Source organism: Nipponia nippon, unplaced genomic scaffold, assembly GCF_047370975.1.
Source record: "Nipponia nippon isolate SJK-2023a ecotype South Korea unplaced genomic scaffold, ASM4737097v1 scaffold_5, whole genome shotgun sequence".
In the NCBI taxonomy this organism is placed as follows: Eukaryota; Metazoa; Chordata; class Aves; order Pelecaniformes; family Threskiornithidae; genus Nipponia; species Nipponia nippon.
The window spans coordinates 81,660,706-81,677,301 of NW_028262369.1; the positions used below are offsets into that span (position 1 = coordinate 81,660,706).

The following is a 16,596-nucleotide window of genomic DNA, read 5'->3' on the forward strand; positions in this document are numbered from 1 at the left end:
GGGAAACTGCAAAGAAATTTGAAAAGAGTTTGTCGGCATATTTGGCACCTGCAGGGACCAGTAATGGATTTGGCACTCGGGGGCGGGGGGGGAGGGGGAGGAATACCACAAAAATAATAATATTGCTGATGTCGAGCTACTCCTTTTAAAGAAAAATACAGAGGCAGTTAATTTTGCTTTTGGAAGGCGTCATGCTACTTTAATCGACTTTCCTACGAGACGTATTTCTGTTCTTTTGAAGGGAAAGCTCAGCTATTCCTTAGCTGTGTTAGCCCAGGGCACGGCGTAATTATTTCATGCGAGGAATTGCAGAGAAAGTGAGAAACCCATTACTCGCTGCTACAGCTATGGACCACTCTACACTTCCAGAGGCATTTAGAAAGAGTGTTTGCCTGGGGAGGGACAGGGGGGAGAGGGAGCGAAGAGGGGGGCGGGATAAAGAAATTTAAACAGGATCTAAGTTTTTGTGACTTAACAACGAAAACAAAAAAAAAAAAAAAAACCCAAACAAATAAGAAGGAAACGGAACCAAAGAAAAGTAATTGCTTACAATAAATTAAATACTATGTACAGGCATTTCACAGGCTCTTTTTCCCCACTATTACTGGTATCCCCTAGTATCCATCCGTGGTAAAAGGAAGGAAGCGCTGTACGGCTGGAGAGAGTCTAAGCATCCTACTAATCAGTGGGTTCGGAGCGGCGGTGCCCGCCGCGCCCCCGGGCCGGGCCGGGCCGGGCCGGGCCGGGCCGGGCGGGGAGCGGAGCAGGGCGGGGGGGCGGCGGCAGCCGCGGCTCTGCCTCCCTGCCGGGCCGGGCCGGGCCGGGCCGGGGGTACGGATGGGGCAGCTAGGGGCGGGGGTCAGTGCGCTAACGCGGAGGAGTTATTGTGCAAAAGGACGGCGGGGCCGGGCGGGCCGCGCCTAGCTGTGCGAGTAGAAGCCGTAGTAGCCGATGTCCTTGGCGCAGGTCTTTTCGCAGTCCCGCTGGGTGAGCACCTCGCTCTTGAGGGGCGAGGAGCTCTCGGACACCGGGGTGTCCGAGGGGGAGATCCGCCTCCTTTTGGCCTGCTCGTAAATCCCAGAATCGGTGGAGTCGATGGACTTAATGGACGACGGCGTCTCGATCCAGCTGGAGTCGGACAAATCTTTGGGCTTGGAGTCCTCGGCGCCCGGCAAGGGGGACCGCTCGGGGGCCAGGCTCTCCGCCTCCTCCCCCAGGTAGGGGTTGCCGGCCGCCATGCGCGCCGCCGCCGCGCTGTTGGGCCAGCAGGAGAGCACGGAGCCCGACTTGCTGCAGTACTGCGGGGGGCTGCGGGCCCCCCAGCCCGAGGGGTCGGCGTAGTAGCCCAGCGGTCGCCCGGCGCAGCCGGCCGCCTGCAGCGGCAGCGCCTTGACGCCGGCGGCCGCGTAGGAAAGCAGCGTGGCCGCGTTGCCGGCGAAGTCGGTGGCCGTGTCGTAGGCGGAGGCGGCGAAGTCGAGGCGGTTGTTGGCGGGGGCGACGAACCAGCGCTGCGGCGAGGGGGCCCCCGGGTCCTCGGCTTGCTGTGGGGAGAGCAGCCCGTTGGTGTGGGGCACGCTGCGGTCGGCGCCGGGCCCCGGGCCGGCTCCTGCCCCGGGGTGGAAGCGGGACTTGGCGTAGTTACTCACGAACTGGTCCTGGAGGAAGGAGCCGGCCATGGCGTAGCGGGCCCCGGGCACGATCTGCGAGCGGGGCGAGTCGTTGGGGGAGGGCGTCAGCCGGTCCATATCGCAGCCGGTGTAGATCCTGCCCAAGAGAAGGGGAGAGAGCTGGGTGTCCGCCGCAGCCCGGCGCCCTCCTCGGCGCGGCTCCCGCCCGGCCGCCGCCCTCGGGGACGGGACGGGACGGGTCGGCGGCCGCCCCAGGGCTCTCTGCTCGGCCCGGGGGCCTGCGCTCCCCCTGCGGGCTCGGCCTCCGGCGCCAGGAGCGCTGAGGACCACGGAGGGAGACACGGAGGGAGGCACGGGGAGCGCATCCCTCGGGTCCGCCTGGCCCGGCGCTGGCAGGGCTGAGAGCTCCTGCTCCGGCCCCAGTCCCGCGGCTCCAAATCCCGCGCCGTGACGCATTGACCGGTGCCGCCATATGCGCAACAGGCAGCCCGGTCATTTGCCGCGAACAGCGTGAATGGCAGACTACGGAATTGTATCGGCTGTTTAACACTTATTATTGGGAGTCACAGACGAACCATCAACATTTTACCGAGTTTAAATTAAGCTAATCTTTAAACACCTACTGTAGGAAATGTAAAACCAGACGCATCCAGTGTTCCCTGCGTGGCCTATATATAATTCTCCCATGCTGGGCTGCAATTTGCGATTATAAAAACTTTAATGGATGAATAACTACTATCTGTATTTAATTCAGGCTAAAACTGTGCTTTAATTAACCCTCCACGCCTCCTGGAATTTCTTATCCAAAATAAACTTGGCCCTTAAACAAATTCAACGTGCTAGACAACATTGAAGCTTCCCCCTCCCCCCGTCTCCTTTCAAGTGACGCCCTATAAAGTTTTTTTCCTATTAAAAAGAGAAAAGCCCTTGCGGCTGGGGCCGAAGGCCACGCAGCCTTTCTGAAGGCCGCGCATCTCCCTCGCAGAGCTCCCGGGAGAGCGGGCAGGCCCGGCTGCCGCCCTCCGTGGCACCGGGGACCGCCGTTCCCCCCCCCGCCGCAGCCGCCGCCACCCCCGCCCGTCGGGGAGCGGCCGCACCACCCGCCGCTCCCCGCGCAGAGCCGGTGCTCGGCCCCGGGCCCCCCTCGCACTGGTTCAAGCCTGGGCGTCGTTTCTACCCTTGGACAGAAACCCCGCTGCTGGGGGGTGCGGCGCCCTGTCAGAGCTGAGGGAGGCTTAAGCAGGCGCTGAAGATAGGCGCGGGCTTAAGCGCTCCCAGGGAGGCCGCTCCCCGCCGCAGTTCGGAGAGGAAAAGGGAGCTTTCCCCTCTCGAAGCCGGAGCCCGGTCCCGCAGACCCGGAGCTTACAGCGGGGCAGGTGAGCTTCAAAGCCGCCCGCCCCCCCGGGGCCCGCTCCGTGCCCGCCACCTCCCGCTGCTCCGGCCCGGGCTGGGCGGGGGGGGGGGCCGGGGGGGCCGGGCGGGCCGCACCCCGGCCGGGGGGAGCCGCGGCCTCAGCGCCTGCCGGGCCGGGATGTCCCCGTTCGGCTCCCGAGGGCCGGGAAAGGCGGCGAGGGGGTCGGGGGCCGGCGGGTCAGACGGCTGTGCCTGGGAAGGGGCGGGCGGGCAGAGGCAGCACGGGGACAAACCGCGATTAAAACTTCGGAGGCTAAAGCTCCACCCAGAAGAAAGAGGGGAAGAAAAAAAAAAAAAATCCAAACCCAGAGAAGAACAAAACGAGGCGAAGAAATTTTCCTCCGGACACCGGCTCTGCGGAGCCCGGGATTGCTCGGACCCGGAGGTCGCCGGGGAGTGAGCCCCGGTTGCCCGGGTGCTTCTTTCGGAGCCCTTGCGCGCAAGTGAAACGGGGACTTGGAAAGGGGCGCGAAGAGACGTGCCAGGAAAAGCCACCGGCAAAACCGTGCCACAGCGGGTGCGGGCAGCCCGGGTGCGGGCAGCCCGGGTGCGCAGGGCTGCGCGGAGCCCGGCCGCGGGGCCAGCTCGGCCCCGCCGGGGGAGCCTGCGGGCGCCTCCCTCCCGGAGGGCTCTGAAGAGCCCGGCATGACGCGCTGCGGTGCGAAGTGAAGCCGGCCCGCGTCCTAAGGCTTCCCCCTTTGGCGTGTGTGCGCCGCCGGCAGAAGGGTAATAAAAATCCGGTTTACTTACGTGTCATAATTGTCTCGGAAGCCTTTTGCGAAAGGGTTGTGGTCTATTTTCAGCTGTGTGATCTAGGGAAAGAAAGGATCAGAGCGCACGTTGTGAAAGCCTGAAAAATATTCCCTGCTGCAGCCAACACATTTTTAAAAGGATCGAGCTTTGCTCTAGTCGGTCAGATTGCCTTTAAAACGTGAAAAAGAAAGCTTTGGCATGCTTATAGGTATCACGGTCTAATTTTAAGATTTACTTTATCGTAAAAAGTACAATAAAATTTAATGTCTGACCCCATGTCTTGAGGCGTGTCAGTGTTCCCACCGCATGGGTATGAATACATTTAAATCCAGAAATGAGGCAAAACGTACCGCAGAACGGTAGCTGGGAGTTCACATTTGCATCGAGCAAAATAATTAAAGCAAGAACGTGGCCTGAACATATGTCATTTGAAAAAGGGGCCACCAGTCTGTGGCAAAGCCAGACCACTCCGAAACGGAGCCAGGCATTAACGAGGTTTTAATCTGAGGAAGTTGCTCCCTCACCCCCGGCGCAAATCAATGAGGTTGTTCCTTGATCTTTGCAGCCTTAAAGCTGAAGCTAACAGCCCGACAGCTAACCGAGCTGTTTCCGACTGGAAGGCAGGCGCCGCGGATGCACGCCCAGCTCCGGGGGGAGCGGCACGGCCGCCGGCAGGGTTTGTGCCCGGCCTGGCGAGGAGGGCAGCGCCGCTGCCCGGGGCTCCCGAAGGCGGAGCGGCGCGGGGGGCCCCGGCCGCGCTCGGGGCTCGCCGGCCGCGGGCAGGGACGAGGGCGCGAAGGGGGCGGAGGGGAGCCCCACCGCCCGGCGGCCGGCACCGGGGGAAGGAGCGGAGCGGCCGGGCCGGCCTCGGCGGGGGCCCTGCGGGGAGGGCGGGGGGCCGCGAGCGGGACAAAGCGGGGAGCTCTTTACATCGGTGTTTTGGTAGGCGGTGACTGCTATGAACTGGGTCTCGGGGAAGGTGAAGGTCTGCACTCTGCCCGGCTGGTTGGTATCCTCCGTCCCGTCTTCGTTCACCTCCACCACATGCAAGCGGGGCTGGTACTTGTGGAGGGACTGCAAAACCACCATCTGTCAGGCAGAGGAAGAGGAGGGAGGGGGCCGCGGGAAGGAGGACATTAGAGCGAGAAGGACGGGGAGAGCGATGCCCGCGGGCGGCGGGACCCCGCCGCCGCCTCCCCGGGACCCGGCTGCGGGCTCCCCCGGCCGCGCCCGGGCAACGCGCCGGGGGTCGACGAGGCCCGTGGCGAAACAAACGGGAGGGCTTTCCCCCACCACCGCCACCCCCCTCTGATTTTCACCTAACGACAGGCTCTAAAAAACCACGCGTCCTTTCGGAAACGGCAGGATTTTGCCCGAAGCGATAAAAATCAGTCTGGGAGAGCGCCTGCGTTTCCCCCACTGACCTGCCCGTTGTTGTTTGATGCTCCTTTATTGTTTGTGAGTTTTAGTTTCCCAAAGGAGATTTCCTGGCGCATCCAGTGGGCTCCCGTGTTGGGGGAGTCGGGGTGCATGTACACCCGGTTTCCTAAGCAAAACAACAAAACACACAACCACATCACAGTTCCCGCGTACACCCCGGTGCTGCTGCTGCAGCAGCACACGAGGGCGAGGGACCCCGTTAAAGTTAGCGGTATTTTACTGCCGAAACTCCCTTCCTCTCCACCGAGAAGGATTAAAAACAGCGTTTTCCGAACACCGTTTGACTTTCTCCTCCACCCTTCTTTTTTTTTAAAAAAAAAGCATCACTGGCCCGTTCTCGTTTAAGAAGGCGCCAGAGCCAGTCCACAAAGGCTTTAATTAATCCTTCTCACCTACATATGTGTCGGGAAAAGTGTTAATTGGAGGAACTTGCCTTGTACATTGGTGTCCGCCTTGCCGCAAGGAACCCATTTGCCTCCCTGAAATCTCCAGTGGTTGGGATCCGCCAAAATTACATCCACAAAAATATTGTAGTGAGCCGTGGGGTCGAGACCAGAAATATTAAAACTTAGGAAAGGGAACATGCGCCTATAAAAAAGGAAAGGGGAGAAAAAAAAAAAAAAGAGGAAAGAAGGAAAGCAAGCCACCGGCAGCGACAGGCACGCGCGGAGGAACCAGCCCCTTGTGCTTTATCCTCACGGCTCCCGGTAGCGACCGGGAAATCAAAAACCAACAGAAACTCCCTCCCCGAAACGTCGAGCCTTCCGCGGGGAAGGGGCGAGGAGAGCGGGCGCGGGGAGCCGCGGGCAGGGAGGGCTCTGCCCCGGCGGGCACCGGCACCGGCGCGGGCGGGGACCGGCGCTCCCGGCGCAGGGGCCCCGGCGGCGGGCGGGCGGGCGGGCGGCTCCCCCGGGGCGGCGGAGGCTCCGGGCGGCTCCGCCGGCGCGGCTCCGCGCGGTGGCTTACCTCCCCTGCTTCGTGATGATCATCTCCGTCTGGTGGCGGTGAAATTTCAGCCAGAGTGGCCTGTTGCACAGGTAGACCTGAGCCTTGCCGGGAACGAGCCCCGGCTGGGTGGAGGAGAACTGGTAGAAAGGTGCCCCTTGGTAGGAATGGCCATACTGCTGGGGGTAAGGGTAGCCCGCCGTGGGGTAGCCTTGTGGAGAAGAGTTGGACAGGAGGCTGTTATAAGCTCCGTTGGTGATCACAGGATGGTGAGCCATGTAGCGGCTGGGGCTGGCGATGGAGAAGGCTGGGTGAGCAGGTCCATGCTGGCTGGGGTAAGGGAACATGGTACTAGGAGCAGAGGCAGCAGACTGGGGCTGGCTGGACTGAGAGAGCAGATAGCGATCTGCAGCAGATCCATCGAAACTGTGACGAAGCTCAGAGACCCCGTCCAAGACGGGAGAGAGTTTATTTCTCTGGACGTCCCCTGGTGTGTCCTTGGAGTCAGGAAAATTGTCTGTATCTGACTGATTCGTCATCCCCCTGGTAATTTTTTTCAAAGGTGAACTTCTCTCCAGGTTGTCAGTGGTCGAGATAATGGGATGATCATGCAAGGCAAGCTCAGATCCGCCTGCATGTGGGTAACTGCTGCTCACATTGAGAAATTTCTTGGAGAGCATGATAGAGGGAGAAAGACAATGCTCCAGCTGCATAGCTCTAGCACCACAGTAATAACCCTTCAGTCCCTGGATCTGAAAGGGCTCCTTAGTATCAGAAGCTAGACATCCTGGGACCCTCACTAGACAGAAAGCACTTCATCCACCAAATGCTTCCCAAACGTTTGATTTACTTTTTTTTTTTTTTTTTTTTTTTTTTTCCCTTCCCTGGGAGAAGAGATTGGCCAATTGACACTATGCAGCAATCAGGAAAGACTCACTTTTGATCTTGCTGCTTGTGGAGAGGATGAAACGGCTTCTGCCATTGGTTAACCGCTGACAGTAATTTAATTAGATAGACATTAATTAGGATAATCACCTGGCTCCTGGTCGCGACGATCACGGCAAATTGAAGGAGATGATTTTATTGTGAGATAGAAGGAAGGGGAAGGGGGAAGGGAAGAGTGTGTTTGCTGTTAGAGCTCATTATTATGTGACCTTTCCAGCAATTTTTTTTCTTTTTTTTTTGGTTTTTTTTTTTGACTACGGCTGGAACATAAATCAAAACCCCTGCGATTCCCCAAATATTGCGCGCGTGTCCCCCGCCTTTGTGTGCCGGGGAGGAGAGCGGGTGCCGGGGGCTGGGGGACCGGGCTGGGCGCCGCTGCCCTCCGCTCACCTCCGCGATTTGCCGCCCCTTCGGGAGCGCAGCCCCGCTCCCCCGGAGCGACCCCCCCCCCCCCCGGCGCAACGCCCCCTCCCCTTCCCACCCGTGCCCGCTTCGCGGGGGAAAACGCACCCTCCGGCCCCGCTGGCAGCGGCCGCCCATCATCTCTTTTAAGTTCTGAAATAATCATAAGCCCCGCAGCCCAAGTGCCCTAATGTATTTGCCGCGATGTTTACGGGGTCTTTAGTAAATAAATATTTTATCCGGGAGCCGTAATGCCGGAGATTATCAGCAGAACGGCGAGGAAGGCATCCATCTGCCCATCCGGCCCGGATTGCCTTCCGCTCGGTGCCCGTTCTCCCTCGGTCCCGCAGGCAGCCCTGGGAGGGGAGAGCTTTTGTACGAGACGTGCCGTCAGCCGCTGCCTCGCCTGGCGGCAGCGCTGCGGCCGCCCGCCGCTCGGGCGGCAGGTCCGGGACGGGGGCCGAGGAGCCCGAACGGCGGCGGTGCTGCGGCGGGAGCCGCCGGCCCCCCCCTGCCCGCGGGCCCGCCCCGGCCCCGGCCCCGGCCCCGGCGGCGGCTGAGGGCGGGCGGCCGGGGCGGCGGCGGGGCCCGCGCGCCCTCCCGAGGGGCTGCGGCCGGGACCCCCTCAGCGGGAGGCAGCGGCCGGCGGGCGCCCGGGAGAGCCCCGGGCTGACTGGAGCGGGGCCCGCTGGGGCGCCCAGGAGCTCGGGGACTGGCTTGCCACCCCCGCCTCTGCCCAGCGTCGGCTCCGCTGCCCTCCTGGGCAAGCTTCTGAGTTTTGAAAAGCACCGGTGTTTTGCCCGGGGAGGAGCTTGCTCCTTTCATTTTTCTTAGTATTTTCCCCTGAGCGGTTTGGACTTCAGGTATTTTACAGATTGCGTCTCTTTCCAGGCGACACCAGCAGCCGGCTTCAAATTCCGCTGATGCTTAATGCAGCCTGGATCATTGCATAATAAACCCAAGACCAGCGTATAATCGGCTGAAGCCAGGCTGAAACTTTGCTAACTCACATCTAGAGAAGACTAGAACCGGGCTGCCTTGTCAGAATGCGTATTTCAACGCGCTCAAATCCCACGGCCGTTTAGTTTTCCTGTTGCTTAACCGTGAGCTAGTTCGGTTATTTGGGCTTTCACAGAGCCGTCACGCACACACTCTCTGCAAGGAAATTATTCTAATAAAATAATTTATGAAGCAAAATGCAAGCAGTTCACTGTTTTACTCGCAGCTGGGTGATACAGCGCATGCAACTTTCCATACTACACCTTCTCCTTTTAGTGCTAAGAAAATAGTTTTATTAATATCAGTTCTAGCTAATGTTTCCGACCGTTGTTTCACCAGTGTGCTCACCCTTCCCTTTCCCTGCTTGAAACCGGCAGAAAGGTAATGGACTTATAAAGGCAGGAGCTGGGTCGAAACACAGATAAACCCTGGGAAACGCTGCCCTGAATTAGGGAGCTACACCCATATAGATGCGGAGCCGCAATGAATTCAGTGGTATACTGCCAATCACATGGAAGTGCTAATATATGCCAAAAATCTTCAGTGCACAACTCCTAAACTGGTATAATAGGAGGATATGCAATGGCAGGTGGTGTTACAGAGTCGTCATAGAAAGAAGGAGAGAGGTTTGCTAATACAATATGCCCGTCCTTCGTGCTGACAGGTGACGAGGGGTCAAGCTGCTAATGAAGGTCTGCTCCATTGCGGCTGGAAGCTCAGAAGGTGGCTGCCTGAAAACCTCTTTCTTCCTCCAAGATGGTATACGGGCTGCTGCTTTTCAGGTTACTGCATTCACACATTCTTCCAAATCCTCTGTGTAGCTCCTAAAGCACTGGACAAAAATGAGGAAAGATGCCCCGAAAAACAGCCTTTTGATTATTCATGAAACATCTTAGTAAATGGAAAATTGTGCCTCCAAGTCAAACCGAGGAGCGGATAGAAAGCAGGGTACCACAGCACAAGCTCGCACTACGGGAGATCTGCATCTCCAACAGACTCCCTTCAGCCACCCTCTGCAAGAGGTACGTTTGTCAAAATTAATTTAGAATATGCGAGACTCACTGGTTTGTCTCCCTGCTTACACCGGCCTTTCACGCATGCATACGCTGCAGCACTGCGATAGCTCCTCTCCTGTTCTGCAGTGCCATGTTACCCACGACCTGCCAAACTACGTCTCCCTCGTGGTGCTACACGTGCGCGTGGGAGTAGGTAGCGGCAGGGATGCGGAGCCCCGCTGGCAGACGAGCCACGGGGCAGGTCCCCCGGTCAGCTCCTGCCCCATCTCCCCCTGGGGTGCGGCGGTGGACGCACACATCGGACAACGGCAAGGCCCAAACGCAGCCTTCCTCGAGGATACGCAGGTTCTTAGTGCGAATCGGCAGAAAGCACTTCCCTTTAACTCTAAGCAGGCAAACGTGGTTTGGTATGTCTCCATTTTCCCAGTCTGATATTCTGCTGCCTACTGTGGGGGCAGAGGGAAGGCCAGAAGGAGGGCAGCTGCAAAAATCTGCATGTTTCCCTCTGAAGTAAATGCATGCTAAATATACTTTGAGAGAGAGTTATTCTAAAATAGTAAATCAAAAGGCCTAAATAAGAAATTCCAAACAAAAGAAAACCCTTTGAATGGTAATAAGTAAACAGAAAATTACTGGGCACAAAGTGGAAAATAAGACAATTTTATGGGCTGTTTCTTTGCTATGCAAGTAAGAAGTCAAATCACTTTAAAAAATCATCTTCAACACAAAAAGATGTATCTAGTTTTAAAATATTTGCCTGCCACAGCTGTTGCCGTTTATTTTTTTTTTAAATCCCGTAAACAAAATATTGTGAGTGACACAGAAAGAGAAGGCTTCTGCCCAGACAAAAGAATCAGATCAGCCTAAGTACCATCCAACACTTAAAAACCAACCAAACAACCAACCCCAACCTGCCCCTAGCCCAAACCTGAAGTCACTCCCCAAACCCAGTTATTTGGCTTTGCCTGCTGAAAACCAAGCAGCCAACCCACCTGCCTTCCTGGGAGTGCTTCCCTCTCTACTCAGTGGAAATGGTTTTAAATGTCATACTCCAGTTGGGACTCTTTCCATATATTTATATATATGGACAACTCGTGTACGTTCTCTTTTGCAGGAGGGAGGGTTCGTATAACCTAGAACAGCCTCTATCACTTTAACGTTTATTCTCAGAATACTGCTATTTATGACACCACTTGTGAGAGTTGTGTGATTCAGTTATCAGCATAACTGAATTCATTTTCTTAAGGTCAATTGTCTTCTGTGGATATTAGGGTTTGAATAATATTGAAACGGAGCTGGCAGGGGAATTTTCAGCATTTTGGTTTTTGTATATACTGAGAATTCAGTGCTACTACAATTTTTTTTTTTTTTTTATCTCAATGAGAATATCTGGCAATCAAGGGGAGCCAAATTTCATTAGAGAATTTTTGCTGTCCTAGCAATTAATATCTCAGTAGTTTTACAGTGGGTAGAAATAAACCTTTACCAACACTTTTGCTACACCGTTAATTCCCGCCGTCCTTTCTCAAAAAAGGCCTTCCAGAACTTAAGACAGGTTTGTAAATGTATTTTTATTATGTTGCAGCAATCAAAATATATATGTACTACTGATTTTTCCCCCAAATATTAAATGAAAACGTAATACACTTTTGCCCACATTGTGTTCTTGAATGCTTTGGAATCTGTAAAGACCCTGACATAAAGAAACTGAAGCAACTGCACAATTAGAGACTGAAAGGTGTTATAGTGCTGCACTTACATTGCAAATGAAGTCAGATGTCTCTGTTTAATCAAATACAGCCTCAACAGTCTCCGTCTTGTGAGTATTAGAAACAATAAACAAATATACACAGAAAGCATCACAAACAGTAAATCGGTTATTTAAATACAACTGTATCCAACATAGCAGCTAAACACTGGACAATGTTTGAGGTCATCAGCACATCCACATGCTCTTCTAAATGACGTTTGGGGTCCTGAAATACAAAGGATGCCATGAGAGAAATGACCGAAACACATCTCTGAAGGATTTCATTTACGTCAGGTCTATTTAGGACAATTGTGAGTTAAGAACACAGGCGAGTAATGCTCCTAAATTTTCCATTCTAACAAGACCTAGCGAATGACTGAATTTCCATGAATGAGATTGTATTAGTCCATACTGTCACTCAGGTAAGTTGAGGATAGGTTTAGGAAGTAAATTTCTATCCAGCATCTGAAGAGTAACCATGGCAGCTGCGGGTTTTAAGGACAACACACAATATGTGGAATTTACTATGGAGCTCACCAAGGCCAATATTTTAATCTTAGTTCTGGAACATTGCAATTTGTTTTCAGATCTTTGTACAAATGTGTGTTCTAATCCTGTAAAGACTCAAGCATGATCTAACGCAGTCTTTGAATAGTAATACCCACAAAAAATGAAAAAAAAATGCACAATGCTATGTTCAAATGTTCTGAAAAATTGAATGTTAAGCCTGAGCAGCGTTCTGAAAATACACATCCCCACACACTATTACTCAATTGATGTGGGCATTTGTGGGCATCTGCATAGAACAATAAGATTATTTCTGGTTGAAAACCATACTTGTGCACTTCTTCAGATTCGGAATTGAGATTAAGCAATTAATCTCCAAATGCTGCAAAATTATCAGGCACATTTAAAAAACATCTCTAAGCTTCATTATAGTATTATTGTAGCATTCTTGTGTGTAAAGAAATTAAAATATGGAAGACAATAATGTGTGGGAATTTTAACTTTAAAAAAAAATTATTGTTGTCAAAATCTAATGAACCCATCTAAGTTTACATAAGTCTACTAGAAAACCCGTGTAAGCTGTCCTTCTTAAATAACTCATTTTCAAAGATCATACAGTTCTCCAATATTCTCTCTGTTCCTAGCAAATTATGCAACCTAATAACATAATATCCCTATGGTGAGCAGCTGTTTGTTTACAAAGCTTTTTATATAAGTTGCATAAAAAGCCCACATGGAAATGACTTAACTGAACCATTTTGTAATTTAAAGAAAACTTAATAATTTTATCAGGAAAAAAATTATTTTATTTTTAAAGAACTGTATCAAAATAGATTTTTTTTTTTTCATGTAAGCATAATGATTTAAACAACTAGTGAAGCTCAAGTTCTGTTTGAGATGACATCATAACCCTTAAAATACAACCCTTCTTACAGGTTTTGTTTTATATACATATATTTATGTATGTGTAGGTGTGCATAAACTCCATTGTTCTGAATGCTACAGAAATACACGAGTGACTGAACAATAGTGCAGATGTGTTATGACATAGCTGCTAGAAGCTGACACATAAGAGCAATCCAGACTCCTTTAAATTCTTCTACTGCTACTAGCAATACAATAAATACTGGTTCTTTAAGGACACACTGGATATTTTTAAAGCTATTTCTTGTTTCCATTGCCCTTCTTGAATTTGAACACAACCTCTTACAAACTTGTTTTGCTCTCCTCCACACTTCCTCAACCTTTATGTTGAAATCAAATGTAGAAACAGTTTTCTGTCGAGTCTTCTACAGAGACATTATATCCTGACATTGCAAAGGGATAGAACGAATTGAGTGGGTGTTTTCAGGTTCAGCTATGGTCCTAAACTGTTTTCCTTCAACAGCAATACAAAGCAACGCAGCTTACTTGCATACGTGTGTATTGGAGCTAAGCACTGACAGTGTGTTCATGAACTGAGGACAGGGGTGAGCTGGTTCTTTATCCATTATACTGTATAAACAACACTCCCACCTTTTTTCAAGTATTACTATTTTTTAAAAATCTCCACAGTTTTGGCCTCTCTGACACAGACTTGGATATCTTTATGCTTCTTGGAAAGAAGTTAAAAAAAAAAAAAAAAGAAAAAAAAAAAGAAAATACCAAATCTCAACACTGCTCCTCAGCACGTAATACAAACTCATGTAGAACACGACTTGCAGATATTCTGCCGATTACCTACAGTCAAAAGCCTTATTCCTTACACAACAATCTTCAACAAAAATAAATTCATTATTTGGAGCATTGAGAATATCTTGCACGTAGAACTAAAATCACCTACGCACATGTAAAAAAATTAATATTTAGAATGAACGAAGCATATCATTCCATCTCACTCTAATTCATCACACCTCACCTGCTTGCCAACATTTTTTATTGCCAGCTGTTCAGGTGTCATCTTATCTTCTTCTTCAACAGCCTGTGAAAGAAACACAGAAAAGGTCAGTGTTTCAGATTTCATTTACTTTTTCCCCAAGCCACAAGATTCTCAAAATATAATTCTCTTTCTCAAAAAAAAAAAAAAAAAGGAAAGAAAAAAAAAATCAAACGGCAACACATTTCAGAAAGTCAAAAGGAAAGGTACTTCAGCTTTTCAGCAGACGTGGTTTTAATTACTAAGTGTTAGTGCAAAAGATCAAGGCAAATACTCATGAATGGTTTTATTGTCAGATATTCACAAAACTGTTTTTAAGCAAAAATCTTAAATGAGCGGTATCAATAGTTAAAGATAGTTGAAGATAGCTAAGCTAGTAAAGCAGAACCAAAAATAACATTGCCTACGTTGTTTCAACTACTGGAGGTTTGTTCTCAATAAATTTTTATACTGTTTAAAGTCACTTATTTTAATATCTTTTTGTAATGTTCTGTTGCTTTCAAACACAGTGTGTTTATACTTTATAAAGTAAATCCACTAACTCAACTAGTGAATGTAATATTGAATTTTGTTTTTAAGGACTTCTGAGAAGTTAAAAAAATAGCACTCGTCAAGAATGACTGACATACTTACTACTCATAGAGTGCTTGTTGAGATACAGTATTTATAAAAAATATTTCTAAGTGTAAGTGCCAGTATTAAAACAGTACAAATAACTGTGATTCCTCTTTCTTACAACACCAATATTCATTTCTTTATTGAAAAAGAACATTGAATTGGGCTCCAGAATGTGTTCTAAATACTTATTATCTATCTACTGGAATGATACAGATAAATAACCTTTTTTCTGCTATATTGGCTGAGTAGTCCTTGACTGAAGGAATAAAGAATACAATCAACTGCTTATTTTGATCTACAGGAATCTTATACTCTCTTCACTAAGTAAAAACACAAAATTGATGGGATTACTCACATTTCAAAGCAAAACATGTAATGAAACGTTTTCCTAGTTCAGGGCAAAAAGTCAGGTGGCAAAGCCTCAAGAGCTAATAGGCAACTTCACATAGAAATGATACATAGTTGATGAATAAGAAACAGTCTCCACAGGCCATTAAAGCCACACTTGTGCCTAATTGAACCAAATCCCACAAAGCTCTTTGCTGAAAACAGATTATACAAATCAAATAACCACCACAGTCCAAAAGAGTTCCTGCAACAACTGTTTTGTTCTTACAGTCTAGTCCTTTACAAGTCATTCTCAATAAAGCTTGTGATAATCGACTTCTTACTTCTGAAATTAAGTAATAAATTTCTTCACTTCATAAACACAGCTACAGTTACACTGTCATTACGGGATATGAATACCTTGTTATAATTCTTAGCTAATTCTAACATCTCCTTCACTACTGTTTCATTGAGTTTGCAATGTTCACTGTAGTCCTGAAGTGTCAAACCTTCCATCCAACTCTTCTTATGCAAATTTAGCAACATCTGCAAAACAAAACGTCTTTAGAGCATCTATTGTAAAATACATTCATAATACAATGAAAATCTCTGTGACAAAAAAGCAATTTATGAGAGTATGAATGTAATTAAAAATTGTTGACCTTACAATGTTTAAATACAGGAAATACAATAACCAACTACTCTGCTAGAGCAGACAATAGATTTAGCATAAGTTTTTAAAGATGAAACGTCTTGAACCCTACATATGAAAATAAGGCACGGAAACCAGGGTCACATTTACTCTGACAGGAATACTTAGGTTTTTCTTTTGTAATTTTGTATTTGTGCTGTAGGTTGAGAATGCACAATTGCATTGTAGGAGCGCTAACAGAAAGGTGAATATTTTAGCTGCCAAATAAGGAATGGCTGAAGCTTCTGGCCTCTGACAAAGTTGAAAAATATTTTAATGCTTGGATTAAATGTATGAAGCAGTTATTTAGGCTTCACTGATTATCCTGAACTGTATGCAAGCGATGAAGTGAACTTCAAAAGCAACCAAAGCATGACTTGTGTGTGTTTGTCCTCCTACAAAGTAAACAGCCCTAAAAACAACATAATAAAGCGATGCAGAGTTTTGATGGTGATAAACTTGGGAACTATTAGAAATACCTGAAATCTTTTACTTGACATTCTGATGTCATTCTTGGAAGAGTGAAGGAATAGCTACAAAGGCAATTTCCTGATTTTCATGAATAAAGAAAGCGTATTTTGTGGATCTTCTGCACACTTGAGGTCTGTAGGGAAGACCCTTTCAGCAAACAGTTTCAGCTTGCCTTCAATTTGCGAACATTTACTACAGACATCTTTGAGAACCCATAAGCCCCGTAACTGTTATCACCTGAATAAAACTGCCTGTTTCATCCTATGTACAGCTTCCAAAGAAACCCGGCTTCGGAACATACGAACTGAGTTGAAAGTTTGTATCATAATTTGTATTAACAAGATCTTAGTTACTGACAGAAGGAGTTGTAGGCAAACTGCATATGGACAGTTTAGCTAGGCTATCTGGATTTTAAAATTATGGTTTGGTGTGACGGGCTCCTCAGCCAATACATGAAGCATGTACTCTTCTTACTACAGATGGAGATAACAGATCACCATCATCACGAGGGGGGTTTGAAATATGTATGAACCTGCCTTATGAAAGATGTGTGGGGATAGTCGCTGCCTCATAGATTGAAGTTTCCCTAACTCGGTCAAGATTGTTTTCCTACTTGCAGAGGTAATAACTTATATATGTAAAGCCATTAAAGAAAATACATACTTGGAACTTCAGAAAAGACTGGATTGGCCACACCATTGTATTTGAATGGAAACAATAACCTCCAGAAGCTTCATGGGCGTTTCCCGAGAGGGCTGGTTCTGTTGAATCAGTTA

General features: G+C 49.6%; 2 protein-coding genes across 3 annotated transcripts in view; both read right to left on the reverse strand.

Annotated features, from left to right (window-relative positions):
- Window positions 1-758: 758 nt before the first annotated feature.
- TBR1 (T-box brain transcription factor 1) lies at window positions 759-7,012 on the reverse strand. Of its 2 annotated transcripts, XM_087732513.1 has the most exons (7): window positions 6,201-7,012; window positions 5,668-5,822; window positions 5,219-5,340; window positions 4,725-4,883; window positions 3,792-3,853; window positions 1,647-1,764; window positions 759-1,541 (listed from the first exon to the last, which is right to left on the reverse strand). In XM_087732513.1, exons 1-7 carry the CDS (start codon window positions 6,890-6,892, stop codon window positions 921-923), a joined length of 1,929 nt encoding a protein of 642 aa, XP_087588639.1. In that variant the 5' UTR covers window positions 6,893-7,012; the 3' UTR covers window positions 759-920. The 2 variants fall into 2 exon arrangements, with proteins under 2 accessions (XP_087588639.1, XP_087588637.1); XM_087732511.1 differs by having other exon boundaries at window positions 759-1,764.
- A 4,080-nt stretch (window positions 7,013-11,092) lies between these two features.
- Window positions 11,093-16,596, reverse strand: part of PSMD14 (proteasome 26S subunit, non-ATPase 14) — a 49,947-nt gene continuing 44,443 nt past the window's right edge. The window contains exons 10-12 of the mRNA XM_087733724.1: window positions 15,079-15,204; window positions 13,696-13,758; window positions 11,093-11,517 (exon numbers count right to left, since the gene is read on the reverse strand). Of these exons, the coding sequence (XP_087589850.1) occupies window positions 11,419-11,517; window positions 13,696-13,758; window positions 15,079-15,204 (288 nt within the window). The 3' untranslated portion in view covers window positions 11,093-11,418. The remainder of the gene's footprint in view (window positions 11,518-13,695; window positions 13,759-15,078; window positions 15,205-16,596) is intronic.

Bases quoted from the DNA above. Each gene is read 5' to 3' on its own strand.
- TBR1 (XM_087732511.1), bottom strand. From the start codon at position 6,892: ATGCAGCTGGAGCATTGTCTTTCTCCCTCTATCATGCTCTCCAAGAAA. The intron at 5,823-6,200 runs GTAAGCCACCGC...CCTTTTTTATAG, and splicing joins ATCATCACGAAGCAGGGGAG to GCGCATGTTCCCTTTCCTAA. The intron at 4,884-5,218 runs GTCAGTGGGGGA...TCTGCCTGACAG, and splicing joins CATCAAACAACAACGGGCAG to ATGGTGGTTTTGCAGTCCCT.